Here is a 19,929-nt window from a genome sequence, read left to right on the forward strand (position 1 = left end):
AAATCCTAGAATTTGGATACTTAGATCTACCCCCAAATTGTATGGAGATCATTAAACAAGCGAGACGTCCCACCACCAGAGCATGCTACGCAGCTAAGTGGAAAAGGTTTGCTGTATACTGTACCAGTAATAACATCAACCCTCTGGACGTATCAACAAAAGAGATTATTTGCTATTTACTACACTTACAGCAATGTAATCTTGCGTACACATCTATCAGAGTACATCTAGCAGCTATAGCAGCGTACCTACAAAACAGGCAACACCTATCCCTGTTTAGAGTACCAGCAATCAAAGCCTTCATGGAAGGCCTTAAAAGGGTCATTCCACCAAGATTACCACCTTCCCCGGTCTGGAACCTCAACATAGTACTCACCAGACTAATGGGACCACCTTTCGAGCCTATGCATAGGTGTGAAATACAATTCCTTGCATGGAAGGTGGCCTTCCTTATAGCCATTACCTCCCTCAGGAGAGTAAGCGAATTACAGGCATTGACAATACAAGAGCCATTCCTACAGTTACACCAGAATAAAGTGGTTCTTAGAACAAACCCAAAGTTCTTGCCTAAAGTAATTTCAGCATTTCACATCAATCAACCAGTGGAACTACCAGTCTTCTTCCCAAAACCACAGACGGTAGCAGAAAGGGCCCTACACACACTAGATGTCAAAAGGGCAATATTGTACACAAAAGGAAAGGACACAAAATTTCAGGAAAACTAAACAACTATTTGTAGCGTTTTCCCCAACACATAAGGGCAATCCTATCTCTAAAGCGGGCATCGCCAGATGGATTGTAAGATGCATACAAATATGCTACATAAAAGCAAAGAGAACGTTAGCTGTTCCTCCTAGAGCTCATTCTACACGTAAGCTAGGAGCATCTATGGCATTCTTAGGAAACATTCCCCTAGATGACATATGCAGAGCAGCAACTTGGTCTACACCACATACCTTCACAAAACACTACTGTGTTGATGTGCAGGCTACACAACAAGCCAGAGTGGGCCAAGCTGTATTAAAAACTTTATTTCAAACGGTTGCAACAGACACGGGTGACCACCGCTAGGGATGTAACTGCTGTATAATCTATTCATAAATGTACCATCTGCAGCCCATATGCCTCGAACGGAATATGCTACTTACTAGTATGCATCTGTTCTTGGCATAAAGGGCTGCAGAGTGGTACATGCCCTCCCTGCCTCCCCGGAAACCTGTGTCTGTCCCAACATTATCTTATTTAGATACACTTACATGGGCATCTCTTTCTGTATTCTATTACACTACTCCATCTAACCCTGCTATGGCAAAACAATCTAAGGATGGAGCCGATGCCCATGCGCACTAGCACCCAGAGGAGGAGTCATCGATCTCGTGACGACAAAGACTTCTCCAGGAGAAAAACAAGTGCAATCATCCAAGCCCAACACCAGATGGCGATCTATTCATAAACCACTCTGCAGCCCTCTATGCCAAGAACAGATGCATACTGGTAAGTAGCATATTCCATTTAGGGGACAGTCCTGAACCAAGAAAGCAGATTCCCGCAACCTAAGAAGGACGAAAGAAGACGCCCAGCAGAGGAGACTGCAGAGAAGAACTGACTTGGCCCCAGCCCTACGGGCCTGTTTGCAGTTTCCAGAGATCCTGCGCCAAATATCGCCTTGTCCTGCAGCCAGCGGCCACCAGAACCCCTGGGAGGACTGACTGCCTTCAACAAAGACCGGATCTCCTGGGAACAGCAGTGCTGTTCAAAAGAATCTCCAAAGCAAGACTCTGAGCCTGCTGCGTACAAAGAAACCAGATGCCTGGAACCACCACTGCACCCGTCGCCTATGGCCCGAGTTCCAGTGGCTTAATGGTCCCCACGAGGTTCCCTGGTGCTCCAGAATCAGAGTTCACCATGAGTTGACCCCTCCAGGACTCACCTATGTCGCCAGCAGCCTCTGCTTGGAGACACCCCCAACCGCGAGTGGCCTTGTAAGGTGAAATCCGACCTCAAAAGACTCCCCTGCATCCAGCCGCCCTGCGCCGTGGAGAAAAAAACCTGAGGTGCACCTACGTCCCGAGCCCTCCAACTTATCGGCCCAGCTGTTGGTTCCTCCCAGAAGTCTTCCTGGACCGTGCCTGCAGCCAAAATCCAAACCGAAAACCGCGCAACCAACGCCAACACAGCACCCTGCACCCAGCCGCCCTTGCACTGCTGTGGGTGCACTGTGTGTGCTAAACCGGATCCCCCTTTGCCCTGACCCTAACACCAGGAGCTTTGCTCCCACAACTTTGTGGCCTGCCCGTGAGCAGCCACTAACCGGAGACCCCCTATCCCCCATTGGATAACATTGGGACTCAGCACTCTGCACCCGACCGCCCTAGTGCCTCCGAGGGTGCTTTGAGAGTGCAACCTTGACACTGGGAGAACCCTGGTTCTAACCCCAGAATACCAACACCCACAACAAAGTACTTGCCTGTTAACCGATAACTTAATTTGTCTCCATAGGAATACATTGCCCTTTTTTTCCTTGAAAATGTTTATAAGTTTGTAGTTGGTTTTGTAAGGAACTTTGAAAAACTGCAAAGAACAAAAAATTGCTTACCTTTTCTCTAGGATATGTTCCAGTGTGATATCTAGGTGAATCACACTGGGTAGAAAATGTAATCCAGAAAGTAATCTGCAAAGTAATTCAAAGTAATCTAACAGTAATTTCCACTGTATTGAAAGCATTTACAAACCTTTAACAATGTCATTTTCATGCAGCTTGTGTGTATTGTTCAACCTGCCTTGAAAAGTACCATATACACTACCTATGCTAGGCTTGCTTGGTTCTAGGAAATAAATAAAACTAAATAATATTTCTAAACAAATCAAATTGGTCTGAGTTCAGTGTTTGAGTGTGTGACATAATTTGCTGATTGAGTGTGTACAACAAATGTTTTAACCTACCCTCTGATAAAGAGTTACTTCTCGCCCACACTACCACAAGTAGAGAGTAAGGTGCTATCTACTTTTACCTCTGCTTACCTTTCGGGTCCCACTGGACTCTGCACACTATGCCTCATTTTGGTATAGTATATACAGAGCTCGCTTCCTACAGAAGCCAATGGGCTTCTTACATTTAGGGTGTCTAAGCCTTCTATATGACTGTAGGAAGGTGGATACCTGACTATGGTTGCCCCCATCTTTTTGCCTAGTGTTTTGCTGGTTTCTGACTTAGTTGGCCTGGGATCCTGCTATTCAGGACCCCAGGCTTCCTGCTCTCTCTGTTAAAATGGACTCCATGTACCCTAGGTACATATCTAATTGGATACTGAGTCACCATATCAGTCCCTGTACAGTATACCTTAGGTATCCAGGGCATAGGTGTACCCAGGGCCTACCAGGGGCTGAAGCATGTATTATGCCACCCCTGGCTGGCCACCCAAACAGACACAACTGGCTGCACGACAGCTGGGGCAAGGTGGTGTAAACACCCTTTGCTTTAGATATAGTAGTCCTATATCTAACCCTAAAATGGACACATATATTCCTATCAGTCACTCCTATGGCATGCCTTATCAATCCTGAAGGCAGAGTGCTTGGAATTATGTGAGATGGTGCTCTGGCATGAGCTGAGCCCGTTTGCAGCTTGCGGAACCAAGTCCAAATAGCTGTTCCATGATAACGCTATACCATATACTCTTAAGTGCATTATAATCCTCGCGGTTAAATGCTAACTTTGGTATAGCTTTATCAAAACATGTCGAGTAAGGTGTCATACGAATTGGAATACTCACCCCTCGCCATTTCTGGCGACGGGGTTAGCATTCCACCCTTCTAGAGGGACACGACATGTAAGTAACTGTGAACCCCGGTTAAAGTCAGACATAGCCTCAGCTCCACAAAATGGATGCTGCCACCGAGACACAAGTCTGCCCTCCTGCTGCTGGGAGTCCTTCCAGCAAACGGAGGCCTGGACAAAGGGTTTCCTGTCAGGGGCGGTGCTAGCACCATCCCAGACAGGATTTTGTGGATCCCAGGTAGGCAGGGCTGAAAGGAAGGTGACTGCAAGTGGCACCCCGGTGCTCACTGTGCATATGCCGGCTCAAACCAGTTCCTGGGGCACACCAGCCCCTGAGCTGGGGAGAGACCGGACAAAGGAGAGGGGTGTAACCACCCCCCTCCTAGTCCCATCCATAGGGCAGGACTTAGTCGCGTGCCAGCCCCTTTTCTTAGTATAAAGATAGGAGCAGGCCCCCTTCCCAGATTAGATAATTCTGAATCTTGAAACTACTTTCCACGAAAGGAACTCTTGACTCTTCTGAAGACTCTCCCTTGTGGCTAAGGAGTAGCCACCCTGCACCAGCAGGCACCATCGAAGCTCTTGCGGTTTGCTGTAAGTCCATCCTCCGGATCAAGACTGCCCAGCTCGACGAGACCCGGTTTTCCCGCCATCTCTGACCTCTGCCCTCATCATCCAGCCCAGCTGAGATTCGTGGGTGTGACGAGACCCGTGGGACCGGCCATCTTCAAGACCTGCACGACGCTTCTCCAGCACGACCCCCGAGAGACCCTCGAGTAAGTGCATTGGGGTTTGAGAAGCCCTAACCCTGAGCAGCTCCAGCACCGAAGTCCAGCTCCCCAGCATCCACGAGATCTGCGTGGGGCCCTTTTTCTCTTTGCTGCTCACCGTGTTGTCCGGCTACTTGCCTGCTGGCTTGTGGCCCTCCTGACGACTAACGACGACACTTCCACCGCTGGTCTGGTTGCTCCAGACTGGCCCTAGCTCCCCTCCAACAGAGGAGCACCCTGGACCCTCCTGGTCCACTCCAGACGCCATCTTGAGTCCACCACGTGGGCTTGCCTTTGCCAAGGCTTGTTGCTCCAATCCTGGTTTCAGCAGCGCCGACAGCAGACACCTTCGTGGGACAGCTCGCCCCTCCATCCTGGTCGCCGACAACGCCTCCTGGTCCGAGAGACTGCAGAGCCCAGCGTCACCCACTCACCTGGTCGAGGTGACTTCGTCCGGTGCCATCCTGGTGCCCATCTGATCACTGGCTAGTGATCAAGAACTGAGTCCCCTCTGCTTTCAGGTCCTCTTCAACTCCGATCCAGGCTTGGATCACATCGAACTTCATCACTGGTCGCCTGCCAGCAACTTCTTCTTTCAGGCTCCATAGACTGTAACGAGGATTCCCGACGTCTTTTGAACCCTATGCAGCCGCAGCCCCAGGGCTAGGTAACTCGAGCATTTCGGTGCTCCAACGTAGATTCACTATCTAAGTGTCCAGATCCTTTTACGTTTTCAGCCTACCTAGTCGGATTCGTCCGATAACACGAACTTTACGAGATCTAGCATCCATAGACTTTGTCCCGCATCCCGCGTGAGAGTGCACACTCTGCACCCGATCTCCCTAGGCCTCCTGCTCCTAACCTTAGGGTTCAGTAGTGTAGCCCTAGCGATCCTGAAGCCTCTGGATCCTGTTACTTACCTGCTAGTATTTCGCATTCCACTTTTGTAGTATATGGTTTTTCGTGCCCCTCGGGCATTTGTGTAAATTGTGCAACTTAAAGTATTTTCGTAAGAGTTTTGTTGTGTGCTTAGCTCCCTGACTCATAAAGAGTTCAGGGTAGACTTGTTATAAATAAATATACTTTATTTTCATAACAACTTGTGTGGTGTCCTTTCACTTGGTGTTCAAGGGGTATATGTGATGGTGAAACAGCTGGCTTAACACGCCCTTTAGAGTTTAGCCTGAAGACTGCTCGTGTCCATGCTACTAGGATAGCTGGTCTAAAAGGTTGACTTACAACCAATCATCAATAAGGGTTGTTTGGTATGATACAAAGTGATCACTAGAATAGTGAGCACTTTATATCAGGTCAACTTCTCACAATGACCACTTCTTGTGGGAAGTGGGCATAACCTGTTGTGGGGATTCTGCACATGCATAAAACTATGCGCAGGAAAACATCACCTCACTGTGTAGGGGTTGTACCTTCCTACCACCTTAGTGCCCAAAATCCCAGAACCCACTAGCTATAGTGTCTCATTCGTTCTCCGACAAAATCACGAAGCTACAAATGATTAAACAACCAAGAACAAAACACTCTAGACTCTCTCTGGATTTGCGGTAGCAAGACATACCCTTTCGCTCAATCACTTGCCCTTGTCCACATTGATAGCCTGAGTCACTATGTAGTTTAAAATGTTTATTTTAACTATCGTGCTCTATAATTCAGTATACGAGTCAATACCAGCAGCAAAATACATAAACGTAGCATAGTTAACATTGTTACATTACCATAGAATATAAAGGCGGATGACATTATATATAGACCATGGAAAAAGGACTATAAGGCCTAACCACCCTCCCTTTGGTAAGTTGAGGTCAATTATATAAAGTAAGATCTCTGGGCTTTGTCAGCAGACCCCATACCTTAGCACAGTGGATCCCAAACTTTTTCGACCCGTGGCTCCCTTTATCGGCTGCTGTTCGCTGCTCCCCATTATGTCATTTTATTTTTCGGGAGGTGGGATGTAAGCCCGGCCTCTGGAGTACTTCAATTTTTCTCCTCTTTTGTCCGGTGGTTGGTCGCTTGCTTACCAAGACATCCAATGGTTGTTCAAAAAACACCAGGGGGTTCTGCATCACAGACAAACTGTGCTAAAGTGGCATGTACACAAACACCCCAACAGTAAATAAACGAACATTAGGGTTGCCACCTGACCAGTTTTCTACCAGCACCACCGGTAATTTCAAGTCCCAGTTGGTCCAAAAATAAACAGCTCCACCCAAAGCGGGTATTTTTATAGCCCTTATGATCTGTACATGCTTCAAACAGCAAATATAATTTGAGATCTCTTTTAAATGTATTCTAGAGCTGTATTGATAAGTGACTAACAATTGAAGTAAGCACCTTCATCAAAGTGCTGCTGTCTGTTGAGTCCTGTAGCTGACACTGGAGCAGGCTTTGGTCATAAACATTCCCAGTGTGAACTGTGGAACAATCAGTACTGTGAACTCACCTCCAAACGGACTCGTGCTGATTTGTGAGTCGCACGTGTAACCGTATTTTAGTATAGATGAGTAGGTGTTTATGCGCACACGTGTTCTACCATGTTCCAAACGTTTTACAGAGCGGTGAATATTTGAAATAGTGGGGAGGGAGCGTAAGAAGGTTGTTGTCTTAATTTTTGAAGATAAGCCAACTGACGATGCAGCATTTTGTTTGTATTGGCAGGAAAAGTTACAACGCACACAACATAGTAATCCAGTCATCTCAAACACCCCCATACATTCACAAACACAGCTGAGAGTTAAAAAACCCCAATGGTTTTGGTTAGGAAAATATCTCTAACTTCTCAGCCAGGCCAGCTCAAGGCTTCTCAAGCGCTCTTAGCTTCCAAGTGCAACAGAGAAGTAGCTGCAAGGGCTTGGAAATGTTACCCAGATATCTCGAATAAGAATGGTTTTCACGTGCAAATAAAAAATAATATACAGCGCACATGGGATGCACTTCCCTATCTGCTACACACCACCATAATTTTTGTTTATTTTATTGTTGAGCTGATTACTAGTTCCAGACGATAGAAAATGGGCACTATTTTCTGGGAGCAGGGAGTTAATTAATATTTAATTGTGTGTTGTTTCTTTCTCTGCAGAAATTGGCAGGTCCAGTGCTCGGTTTCAAAAGGGGGGGGACTGCATGCCATGAACCTGAATGAACCACACTGCGCTCCGTGATCTGCAAATCAGCAGCACACATGAATAGGATATTATCATTAGAATTTTCAACTGTGCCCCTCTTCCAAGGCCTCTCTTTCCTTGCATTCAACATTCTTTGCCCACGAGTCACCTTTGCTAACTGGATGTCTTCCGATAAACACAAAGGACACGTTTTGGGAGTGAAGGGGCGATGAAGACAATAGCTTTGCTGGTAAATATACAAAAGGTTTTAATCAAGACGTTTACTCGGGCCGCAAGTGCACATTTCAGATATGCAACTAAAGCTGAGGCGTATTTATAGAAAGCTTGGTATCTTTCACACGTCCCCCAGAAGTGCCCGGCACCCCTGGCAAGTTCTTGTGGCGCACCAGGGAGCCACGGCGCACAGTTTGGGAACCGCTGCCTTAGAACCTAGATAGTAGCTTTACATCATAGGAACAGCATATCTCTTCTCCAAGGAAAGGTTTCCCTTCAAGTGTGTGTGAAAAACATGCTACTCAGTAATATCAAAGCACGAGCTCTCTAGCATTGCAGCTGGGTGTAGCATGTTTTATCTAGGTAATAGGGACTGACCAGAACAGAATAACAAGGGGGATGTATTTCAATCTTGCACTTAGTGTTCAGACTAAACTCCAGCAATTGCAGAGAACGCAGAAAGCAGACCGTTCTCACATGAAGGAGACAGAGTCTTGCAAAATAAAGTCATGTAGTAACATGCGCAAAAGCAGAATCATGGCAGCAGAGCTCATGCTAACTTAGCAATGTCGAGAATGACCCTAAGGGCCATATAACAAACTCTGACCCAAAAGTCTATTCGGCCAAAATTAAGATGGTGGATTTCTTAATAAATGCCACCCCTTGTACCTAGGGCATAGGTACTAAGGAGGGTCCCCTAAGAGCTGCAGAATATATTGTGCCACTCTAAGGGACCCAGCACCAAGCCCAAGCCCAAGCAGACTGCCACTGCAGGTTGAGTGACATGGTGCTCTAAAAACTGAAAACACAACATGGCACCCACCCTGCCCCTTAACACTGCATGTAAAGTTTGTAAGTCACCCCTACAGCAGGCCTTAACAGCCCAATGTTAGGGCGCTTTATATTACATTTGAGGACATATCTTCATGAGCAGGTATGCCCCTGGGCTGGGCAGTTCAATTACTCAAGAGACAAGTGATAAGGGTATGTGCTGAGCCCATGCTCTTCAAGGTCTAAAACAAAGCCTGCTCTGGCAGGAGGTGTTGTCACTTCCTCTAAGCAGGATGACTAGTTATCTACATGTCAAGGCAGGCGGCTTCAAAGGCTTCTACTGCCTGTGATATGCAACCCTGACTTCCCCCACACAGGGGGCATGCCACCCAGGGGCCCCTTTGGCACCAGAACAGGTTGGGAAATTAGCTAGTCAGGAGGCGTGTTCACCCTCGGAGGATAGTACCACCTTTAAGGTGAAGTAAATGTAAATGTAAATGTACAGGAATTTATATAGCGCAAATCACCAAGCGGTTTCTAAGCGCTTGCTTAGGGAACCCGTCCTGGTATTCCCCTGTGAGATAACCCCGGCAGGGTATCCGCAAGGTGAAAGCCAGGCATCCCGCCGCGAGGGGCCGTTGTGGAGATTAAGCAAGCTATTGCCCAGAGTCGCAGAGTGTGAACCCGTGAATCGAGTAGGCACCGGAGCAAGAATTGTTGAGTCCATGGACATTTTAGGACTCAAGACCCCGCCGAGCCGGGAATTGAACCCTGGTCCCGGGCTGACCTCTGCTTCCAGGTCTGCCTCCTCTAACCAGTGAGCCACACTTCTCCACTAGAAGTGAACACGACTAGGGAAATTCCACCTTTTTGGCTTTTGGTGGAATTATTCCTCCGGTTCAGAGTTATGCCCACTTGCCACAGGAAGTGGTCTTATAGAAGGTCTAGTCACCCTAAAGGTAGGTAGCCCATTGGCTACTACCTGACACTCTGTAAAGCCCCTAAATAAAGTATTTATGTGGCACTGATGCCAGGACTTCAGATTCAACTGACACAAAGGAGTAAACAAAGAAGATTGCTGATCTGAGAAAAGAGGAGACAACGGTCTTGGCGCCAACCCTGCCAGCCTGTCTGTGCACCCAATCCTCGTGGAGAAACAGACTCATCCCGGAGCTGTGTGGACTCCAAGAAACCAGGAGGGCTGCGAGTGCTTCGTAAATCGCCAAAGAACTACCTTAAAGGAGAGGAGCTACTCCCCTCAGCCACCAAAGAAGCAAGGTCTAGTTCACCGTCCTGACACTCAGCGGGACTGGCGACTCTGCAGCTGCCTAGGAAGAGGTCGCTATGCTCCCACAGGTCAGATCCGTTCTCCCTCCAAGTGTGGGGACACCATGACGGACTGGAGATGCACAGCACCAAAACCCGGTTTACCAGACCCCTGGCAGCAACCAAGGCTTGTTGTGTCCAGCCTGGAATCCTGAATAAAACCGACCTGCACGTCGGGGACTTCAGGGACATTGAGACCCACATCGAGAGTGGTCCAGCTGTCTTGTTTGCCTCTTATGCAGAACCAAGACAAAGAGAGAGCCTCTGACTGCGGCCACCCATCACCTTAAAGTACTTATGCACCCACGCCCCACGGCCTGAGTCTGAGTGAGGTGATGTTGCCAACGGGGTCCCAAGACCCTCAAAGGCTGAGCCCACCTTTGGTTTGCCTAGACTGGCCTCCCAATCACTGCCTACAACATCTTTCTGTTGGCCCCTTGACTGCGAGTGTCTCCTACTGCACAGACCCGACGACTAAAGGCAGCACTGCTCCCGAGCCCTGCAGCCCGAGGAGAAGGGAACCAACTGTGTTATATATGCCTGAGCACCTCCAGGACCAAACCCACTTGTTTGTTTGACCAGACTGGCCTTACAATCACAGCTTGCAGCCACTTTCTATACGGACCCTTCCCATTAAACATAAACATAAAACAATCCTCTGCATCCAGACACCCCAGAGCCTCCTGAAGTGACCTGTTGGCCTTGCCCAATAGTCACCTTAAGTTGATGGAAAGGATTTGAAACCGGATGTATGTCGATACTTCGCATACCATTACTTCGCATGATTTTAGTGCGATGTTTTTACGTAGCATAAACCATTACTTTGCAAGTTTTAACTGCGCATGCATTTATAACGCAAATGGTTACAAATGTACTATGGTTTATGCTAACTTAAAGCATTGCACTAAAATCAGGCTTACACTACCTACACTACCTAAATCACTACACTACCCTTAACCCTAATACACTACCCCTTATACGACCTTCTCACTTCCTTGACCCTACACTCTAACACTACACTTCACGACCCCCGACACTACACAAACACCACACCACTACCCTAAACCCTAAACCACTACCCCCTGCACGACCCTCACCCTTCCCCAGTCCGCTCCCTACACTACCCTGCACAACACCCCAATACGACCATAAAACACTACCCTACACTACACAAACACCAAAAGACTACCTTAAACTCTACCCCCTGCACAATCCTCCCCGACCCCTAGTCCTGTCCCTACACCCAAACACTATCCTGCACAACACCCCGACACTACCCTAAACACTAAAACACTACCCTACACTACATTAACACCACACTACTACTCTAAACCCCAAAACACTACCCCCTGCACGACCCTGCCCCAACCCCCAGTCCGTCCCCTACACTGAAACACTACCCTGCACAACACCCCAACACTACCCTAAACCCTAAAACACTACCCTACACTAACACCACAACACTACCCTAAACCCCAAAACGCTACCCCCTCCACGACCCTGCCCCTACCCCAGTCCATTTCTTACTCCCAAACACTACCCTACACGACCCCCTACACTACCCTACACCCAAATATACTACTCTACACCTACACAACCGTACACACACCCCACTTACCTCTCTCTCTTCTCATGGAATCACCTTCCACTGCTCCTGCGTCTTCAGAGTCGTACTGCGTTATTTAGAAATGGAAGCGCCTTCAAATAAAAATAACGATGTGGATATCCTGCTAAGTAACGGTCATGCGCAGTAAAACCATGCAAAGTAATGGTTTCTGCGTACTAACAATGCGAACTAAAGGCAATGCGAAGTAGTGGCCGCGTAGAAAAGGTCCCCAACCTTTGAAACCTGTAAAAATTAATAACTCGAAAATTATGTACCTTATTCTGATGATCTTGGTATCTATATTCATATAGAAATCTGTGCAGTTTTTATACATGTGTAGTATTTCTTTGAGTGTGTCTCATTGCCTTCGTATGTGCAATAAATGCTTAGCACTACCCTCTGATAGGCATAACTGCTCGTCCACACAATCACAAAAGAGAGCATTTGGGTTGTCATTTGTTCCTCTGTCCTCCAACTGGGGTCTTCCTACACAGTGTACTTCATTTTGGTTCATTATATAAAGAGCCAGCATTCTATAGGAATCCGTATTACAAGTAACTAACATTTTCTTATATCCAATTCTTTAAAAACCATGGTTCATTATTTTGAAAGAGTGATGAGATGTATGACAATTGTCAAAGTTTTGTAGGTACATCTTTAAGGGAGCTTGGCATGCTCTGGTTCTGCTGAGCATAAGAATGTTCCTAATATCTCAACTATTCCTTTTTCTTTAGGTGAATCCCAGCGATAGGTATCATCTTATGCCTATAATTACTCCAGCATACCCACAGCAGAACTCTACCTACAATGTGTCAGTTTCAACACGGATGGTCATGGTTGAGGAGTTTAAGCAAGGTAAATATGCATTTTATAGCAGAAGTACTATGCAGTTTAAGATTGCTTCCTGCCTTTGCTGGCATTTGTAAATTAGTAAAAAAAAATGTATTAGCTATTTGATATTTATTTTAAGTAGTTTGTGAAGTCAGGCTTGTCTAAAATCCCATTAGTCCGAAGACTTGCATAACATTGTTACAAGTTTGGGATCTGCTATTTTTAAATTGTCTTGCCAATTTTGTGCACATCCCAGTCCCCTCTCCATCATTCTCGGCCCTTTTGAGACCGTTCTAAATGCAATTTTTTGGCATAACAAAATGACTATCTGTGGAGAGGATTTTTTTCATGACCTGTACCTGAAATGTATTTTAATAATCTGCACAGAGTTCTGTATGTACCCTTCATTTGCACTGTACCTGTTCAAGAGCTGAGGATTTGTTGACATGTCTCTTCATACGCTTTATATCTAAACTTTTCAAAACCTTGCTCTTTTATCACCGTAATGGCATCCAGGTTCTGCCACTTACTCAAAAGCTATGATCTGGTCTATATGATCTTAACCACTTAATAGCTTATTGAGGGAATTAGTTAATGTAAATTCCTTCAAGTAAGTGACAGGAGAGACTTGGTACACATGTGTCTCTGAAAATAGACAGAATTGGGCAGACGCCAGTTCCTTAGGAAAGCAAGCAACATTTCATATGGATAACGAAGTACAGGATTAGTGGGCATACAAAAGGCGCACATTTAATGTGTTTTGATATTATTTTGGACATATTCTTTGGCGTGAAGAAAGGTGACTATTTGTGGTTCGTCCTGTTTGGAATATCTTATTGATGCCAGGAACTAAAGAGTTGTCTTAAGTGTGTGACCAGGTTTCCATGCCTACTGAAAGTGGCAGGTTTTGCATGAGATACTTACCGTACGGGCAAAAGCAGGCGGTGGGGTCTTAGAGTCATTACATGGAAACGAGGACTGACATTTGTAATACATTTGGAATTAGGTAACTTAGTTGAAAGGGAAAGCGGAGAGACTTCAATGTAAAAAGGGTTCTAACACGCAAAGTGTATTCGTCATTAGTTAAAAAAATATTTGAGAGCTGTTGAAAAATCCAGCAGCATGTCGCAGTGCAGACAGGCATGCCTTTGGCTCGCTATTGTTGCGCCTGCTATGCACAGCAGCCTGATTTTTTTTTACAGCACATCCATGCAAGGTTTGCTGATAAACTACACTGCTGAGATGCTCTGTGCAATAAGCTAGTGAGAGAAATGTTGAGGTTCCTTTAAATGTAAAAAAGAAAATATGGAAACAAGTGAGAAAGAGAGTTTCTGACGGAGCGAGAGTAGAAAAGTTTTAAATGAAGTATATACACCATAAAAGTGCTCATTGTTTAAAGTGCTTCGTGTGACGGGCTTTTTGTCACACAGGAGACTGGTCAACTTCCACAGTTGGGAACCTAATATTGTCCCTCCTAATATTGTGTTCCTTTCTTTGTTATTGTTCCAAAGGTTTGAGAACCTAATTTGTCTGTCCTGTGTCTTGCTTATGCTTATTGCACCAGTTACATTGGGTGGTTGAAGGCATCCTAACTCAGTCTTTCAATATCCAGGTAAAGTCATTAGTAAGCTTGACCCTGTTGCAAGGTGTTTAGAGGGAAGTTGCCCACAAGATCTCACATGTCCCTATTCAACTGTTTCATTCAGTTTGGCTTGCTGAGGCACCAAGTCCTTTCTGTGGTATGTCCTCTTCTACTGATCCTAGGTTTCATCACTCTTGTTTAAATTTGGGTGCCGGCCATTCTGTGAAGACCACGCCTGGACATTAGAGAAACTGTCATGTCCCTGCTGCCACAGTCAACAATGAAGCAGAAACATAATACATGCTCCCAAGACTATAGGAGTATGTGAAGAAGGGGTCTGTTTTTTGAAACCCATAAAAAAAATTGGGCAAAAACACAAGGAATCATTCGTTACTACTGAGGACTACTGTTACTACGGGGAAACCTCAGGATGGTGTGTTATTCAACAGGTAGCTGCACTGCAAGCAGTCACCATGTAGGTTTTTGAGGAAGAAGAATGTTTTCAAGCAGAGACAATTACACACAGAGCACCCCAATCAATCGCTCCTCATGCTAAAAAAACTGTTCTTAGATTTACCACTGAGAATCTCTATAACCTAATGAGGACAAAATTGTTAACACCAAATGTGGGGCAGGAAAAAGTGCACGGCTGCCCAGCCTGCCGTCCCTGTATATTGGGGTACTGCCTGACTCTCTGTGCTCAGCTCACTTGTAGTCCACACAGCATGCGAGAGTTCATTGACTGAAACCACTGAGGAAGGTCCCAAATCTGACAAGGAAAATAAGCATATCTAGGCAGCTTGTAGCAGTGGTGGAAGGAACAGCTATAATGTGGTATATATTTGTCTCCCAGCTATTAGTTAGCATCTATAACTGGTGTCATTTGGAATTAATGGGAGACTCGAGCCATCATTTTTCTGAGGCCGATAAGAAGTCACTTTCAGTGTGGGAATCAAATATGTAGTTGATAGTTCTGACAATCCTTTTGTCAGACCAACACCGCAGTTTTACTGAGATGCCATACATAGCGGTCAGTCCCTAAGTTTCAATCTCAAGTCCAGCAGCATCCCTTGAGTGTTGAAGTCACTGGAAAGCATCTCCTTGGCCAGAGAATAGATTTAATATTTTTTTGTTTTTAAAAGGGCGCAGAGACCAGTAAATCATGGAGGTTTTTCAGTAGCAGGCTAGTAATCCGAGGCAGTAATTTCAGACACCCTCAAGAAGACAGCCACTAGAGGAAACATCTAGTTTCTTCAAAGCCCAAGGAGAAGCAGCGGCAATTTATGCATCTGACCCAGAGCCAGATGTAGAGGTTCCCAATCAAGAGAAAGTCTTTGACAACTAACAGTGGCATTCAATAGCTACTCTTGATCACACTCCACCAGTCATGGGTGGATGAAAGTTATTTTGATTCCAGTGGAAGAAAATAATCTCTAACCAATAGCTTCTGGCACCTGTCACTTCTAGAAGAGATGCTTGCACTCTTAAAAGTGGTAATAGATGACGTTGCTCTGTTTGAGTATTTTCAGTGTTTAATGTGTAAAAGAATGAATGACTGTGACTAAAGATCTGCTGAGAAGCCTGCGGCCGTTACTATTACATGTCAGTGAGCTGAATGCTCATCAACTACCTGATACTTCTTGCCCCTTTATCACACTCTTGCTGTTTCTGCTTTGTCCATTTGTGACTTTTTCCGTCTTAGTCCTCCCCGTCCTTTCTCTTTTGTGAGTTTTTCCTCTTTTATTCTCTTGGTAAATGTCTGATGAGGCACACTTGAGTGTCAGTGAGCCCAGCCAACTCAAATTATGCCTGTATATTTTTCATATTCTTACACATACAAAACAAAGACTGACGGCTCTGGACAATCCTAGACTAACAACTCTTAAACATGGATATCAAGCCAATCCACTACAGAATAATGTTCCAATCAAAAGTCCTTCCACTTCAGTAGTATGACTTCAGGCCACCTTTGATTTCAGTAATTCCTACTTCCATGCCCCATTGCATACAGCTTACCAGTTTACCGCCAGTACCTTGGGTATGTGCCAGCTCTAAAGAAGCTCTGCCATTTGGTGTCAAGTCTCCACCCACAGTGTTTACTAAGTGTTTGGAGTAGTGGCAGCACACGCTTGATGGTATTTTCTCAAGCAATTCTGATCTGGTGGTGAAAGTCATGCCTGTGGTCTGGACAGACCATAGGGCCATTATGTTTAAACTATCCCCACGGCAAACCCCCTCATGCACATAGCACCGGCAGTGATTCAGTACTGATCATAGAACAAAATTGACCATCTGAAATGAAACAATCTCCTGAGTGCCAGCCTTTAATTAACAACAGTATTGAGCAAGCATCTGCCAGTTATGCTGCCTGGATAGATGCTGCAGTTTCTCAATTAGCTCCCCTAAAAACTAGACTAAACCATAGGGCGCAAACCTCGGCACCCTGATACTCCCAGGAGCATAGAGAATTCAGGAAGAAATGTAGGTGCCAAGAACTGTGGAGGCTAAACTACAGCCCGGAGGAAGGAACTGAATATAAAACCCTCACAAAAATACAAAACACAAATTGGTCTAACTGAAAGGACATTTTTCACAGAAAAAAACCCCAAAGCAGACAGTAACTCAACCAAAGAGCTCCTCAGTACAGTGAAGTCGTTATTTAATTTCTGCAATAAATACAGTTACCCTTGATCAACAACGGTGTGATACTGCTGCGTTTAACGCTTTGATTGAAAGGGCAGCCAAGAACCATGATGTCGACATGCATGCTGACCCAGTAGAGGAGGACTTTTTGTTTGATACTTTCTTAACTTCAGAAAGATCAGTAAAAACATTGCCTATGCTGAAGGGTGTCCTTAAACACGCTACTGACATCTTCAAGGAGACCACAAGGGCATGGGTGGTAAACCCAATGATTGAAAAGAAGTACCGGCCTGCACCTGTAGACCCTACGTACATCAAAGGCCAGCTCCCGTTGGACTCCCTCGTGGTGGCTAATGCTCGTAAAAGGGCAAACTCTCAAACCAGTGGTGATGCTCCCCCTCCGGACAAAGAATCCAAAATCTTTGAAGCATCTGGCAAGCGAGTAGCGGCTCAAGCAGCAAATATTTGGAGGATCTCCAATACACAGGCCCTATTAGCCAGATATGATAGGGTGCACCACGACACGTTAGAGCAGCTACTTCAACACCTGCCTGAGGCTTATAAGGAGGGAGCAGAAATGCTGATACAGGAGGGGAAATTAATTTCAAATGCGTCCATCAAGTGTGCGCTAGATGCAGCAGACACGGCAGCTAGAGCCATAAACACAAGTGTGATGCTTAGAAGGCATGCCTGGCTACGCATCTCTGGTTTGAAGCCGGAGATACAAACTACTTTACTCAACCAGCCGGTTAACCCTAATTTTCTCTTTGGTCCTGATGTAGACACCACCCTTGAGAAAATTAAAAAAGACACTGAGACAGCAAAATCCATGGGGGCTCTGCAGTCACAACAGTTCAGGGGCGGTTCCTTTCGTCGCTCCGGTAACAGGGGAGCCTCCAGAGGTCAAGCATCACAGCAAGCCCAATACAACAGAGGGGGCACGCAGACCACCTATAACAAGAACAATAGGGGTGGCTATCGTGGGAACAGCACCAAAGGCAGAGGACGCGGAAATAATAATACCAGATCCTCCGCCACCAATAAACAGTGACGTCTTGTCACTGTCCCCCGACCATATAACACCAGTCGGGGGAAGACTTCAGCAGTTCCTGCCTGTCTGGGAAGGCATAACCACAGACAGGTGGGTGAGAGACCTTATCCAATACGGCTATTGTCTAGAACTAACCTCCATTCCACCCAACATACCCCCAAGGCACCGTCCTATGTCCGCAGAGCACATGCACTTATTGCAGCAAGAAGTACTCTGCATACTGCAAAAAGGGGCCATAGAACTCGGGCCTTTAAATCAGCAGGGTACAGGGGTGTACTCACTGTACTTCTTAATCCCAAAAAAGGACGGGTCTCTCAGGCCCATTCTAGACCTCAGACCCCTGAACCAGTACATCTTGTCAGAACATTTTCACATGCTGACTTTACATCAAGTTCTACCATTGCTCAGTCAGGGGGACTTCCTAGCAACCCTAGACCTAAAAGACGCATATTTCCACATTCCCATTCACCCAGGACACAGGAAATATCTCCGGTTCACCATAAACAACCAGCATTACCAGTTCAAGGTCCTGCCTTTCGGGGTCACTACTGCCCCCAGGGTGTTCACCAAGTGCTTAGCGACAGTGGCGGCGCATCTTCGGAGACAACACATCCAAGTCTATCCTTATCTGGTTGACTGGCTTGTTCAGGCAAAGTCAGCCCAGCAATGTGCCAGCCACATGTCCCGCACAATTCACCTCCTACACAGTCTAGGATTTTCACTAAATTACCCAAAATCACACCTTCAACCCGCACATGTACAACAGTACCTGGGTGCGACAATCAACACTCTGACAGCGACAGTGCACCCAACCTCTGCCAGAGTCAACAGCATGCAATTGCTCATTCAAAAATTCAGGCCCCAACACTCGCTCCCAGCACAGGTATTCATGCAGCTAATAGGTATGATGGCCTCCTGCATCTTTATAGTCCCTCACGCAAGGCTACACATGCGTCCGCTTCAGGAGTGCTTAGCACGACAGTGGAACCAGGCTCAAGGACATCTGAAAGACCTAGTGTTGGTGACCGGTCGTGCATACAACTCTCTGCATTGGTGGAACACACAAAACCTTTGCTGGGGACGACCGTTCCAAGAGCCTGTACCACAGATAGTGCTGACAAAGGAAGCATCTCTCCAGGGTTGGGGAGGTCATGTCCTCCATTATACAGTGCAGGGACTATGGACAGCGCAGCAGCGAAAGATGCATATCAACCTATTGGAGCTCATGCCAATTTTCATGGCAATGAAGGCCTTCAGACTGCATCTGTGCAACAAAGTCGTGCTGACCCGGACGGACAACATGACTGCCATGTATTACATCCAGAAGCAGGGAGGCGCGCACTCTCCACAATTGTCTCATCTAGCCCAAAGCATGTGGAAGTGGGCCATTCAAAGGAACATGTTCCTCATGGCGGAACATCTCCCAGGCAAAGACAACCAGATGGCGGACCTGCTCAGCAGGCACAGCCACCAAATGCACGAGTGGGAGATACACCCCTCAGTGCTCCAACCATATTTCCAGCAGTGGGGTCATCCAGAGATAGACCTATTCGCCACAAAGGAAAACGCAAAATGCCAAACCTTCGCCGCCAGGTTCCCACACCCGCAGTCTCAGGGCAATGCGATATGGATGAACTGGTCAGGCAGATTTGCGTACGCTTTTCCTCCAGCACCGCTCATTCCGCTAGTGGCACGCAAACTGCGGCAGCACTCCATGACGCTCATCCTAGTTGCTCCAACGTGGGCACGGCAAGCGTGGTACACCACATTCCTAGGACTTTCAGTGGTGCCTCACCAACGGCTGCGACTCAAGCCCAGTCTCCTCACTCAAAACTGTGGAGACATTCAGCACCCAGATCCGCAACAGTTGAGCCTTGCAATATGGCTCCTGCGGTCATAGAGTTTGGCTACCTCAACCTGCCCCCTGACTGTATGAACATCAAGGAGGCAAGAAGACCTACAACCAGGGCATGCTATGCGGCCAAATGGAAGCGATTTGTCATTTACTGTTCTAATAATGACATAAATCCGCTAGATGCATCCACGCAAAACATTATATGTTATTTTTTGCATCTATACAGATGCAATCTGGCATATAGTTCTATTAGGATACATTTGGCCGCACTGGCAGCTTATCTTCAAAACAGACAGCATCTTTTTCTTTTTAGAGTGCCAGCCATTAAAGCTTTTATGGAAGGACTCAAAAGAGTGATTCCTC

The 19,929-nt window shown here is 46.4% G+C and overlaps 1 protein-coding gene across 1 annotated transcript in view; it reads left to right on the forward strand.

Moving 5' to 3' along the window:
- The window catches only part of PAPOLA (poly(A) polymerase alpha), a 701,574-nt gene that overhangs the window by 240,849 nt on the left and 440,796 nt on the right, over positions 1-19,929 (forward strand). The window contains exon 11 of the mRNA XM_078660129.1: positions 12,339-12,459. Coding sequence (XP_078516255.1) covers positions 12,339-12,459 — 121 coding nt within the window. The remainder of the gene's footprint in view (positions 1-12,338; positions 12,460-19,929) is intronic.

The sequence above is a fragment of the Lissotriton helveticus genome, chromosome 9, assembly GCF_964261635.1.
Source record: "Lissotriton helveticus chromosome 9, aLisHel1.1, whole genome shotgun sequence".
Taxonomy (NCBI): domain Eukaryota; kingdom Metazoa; phylum Chordata; class Amphibia; order Caudata; family Salamandridae; genus Lissotriton; species Lissotriton helveticus.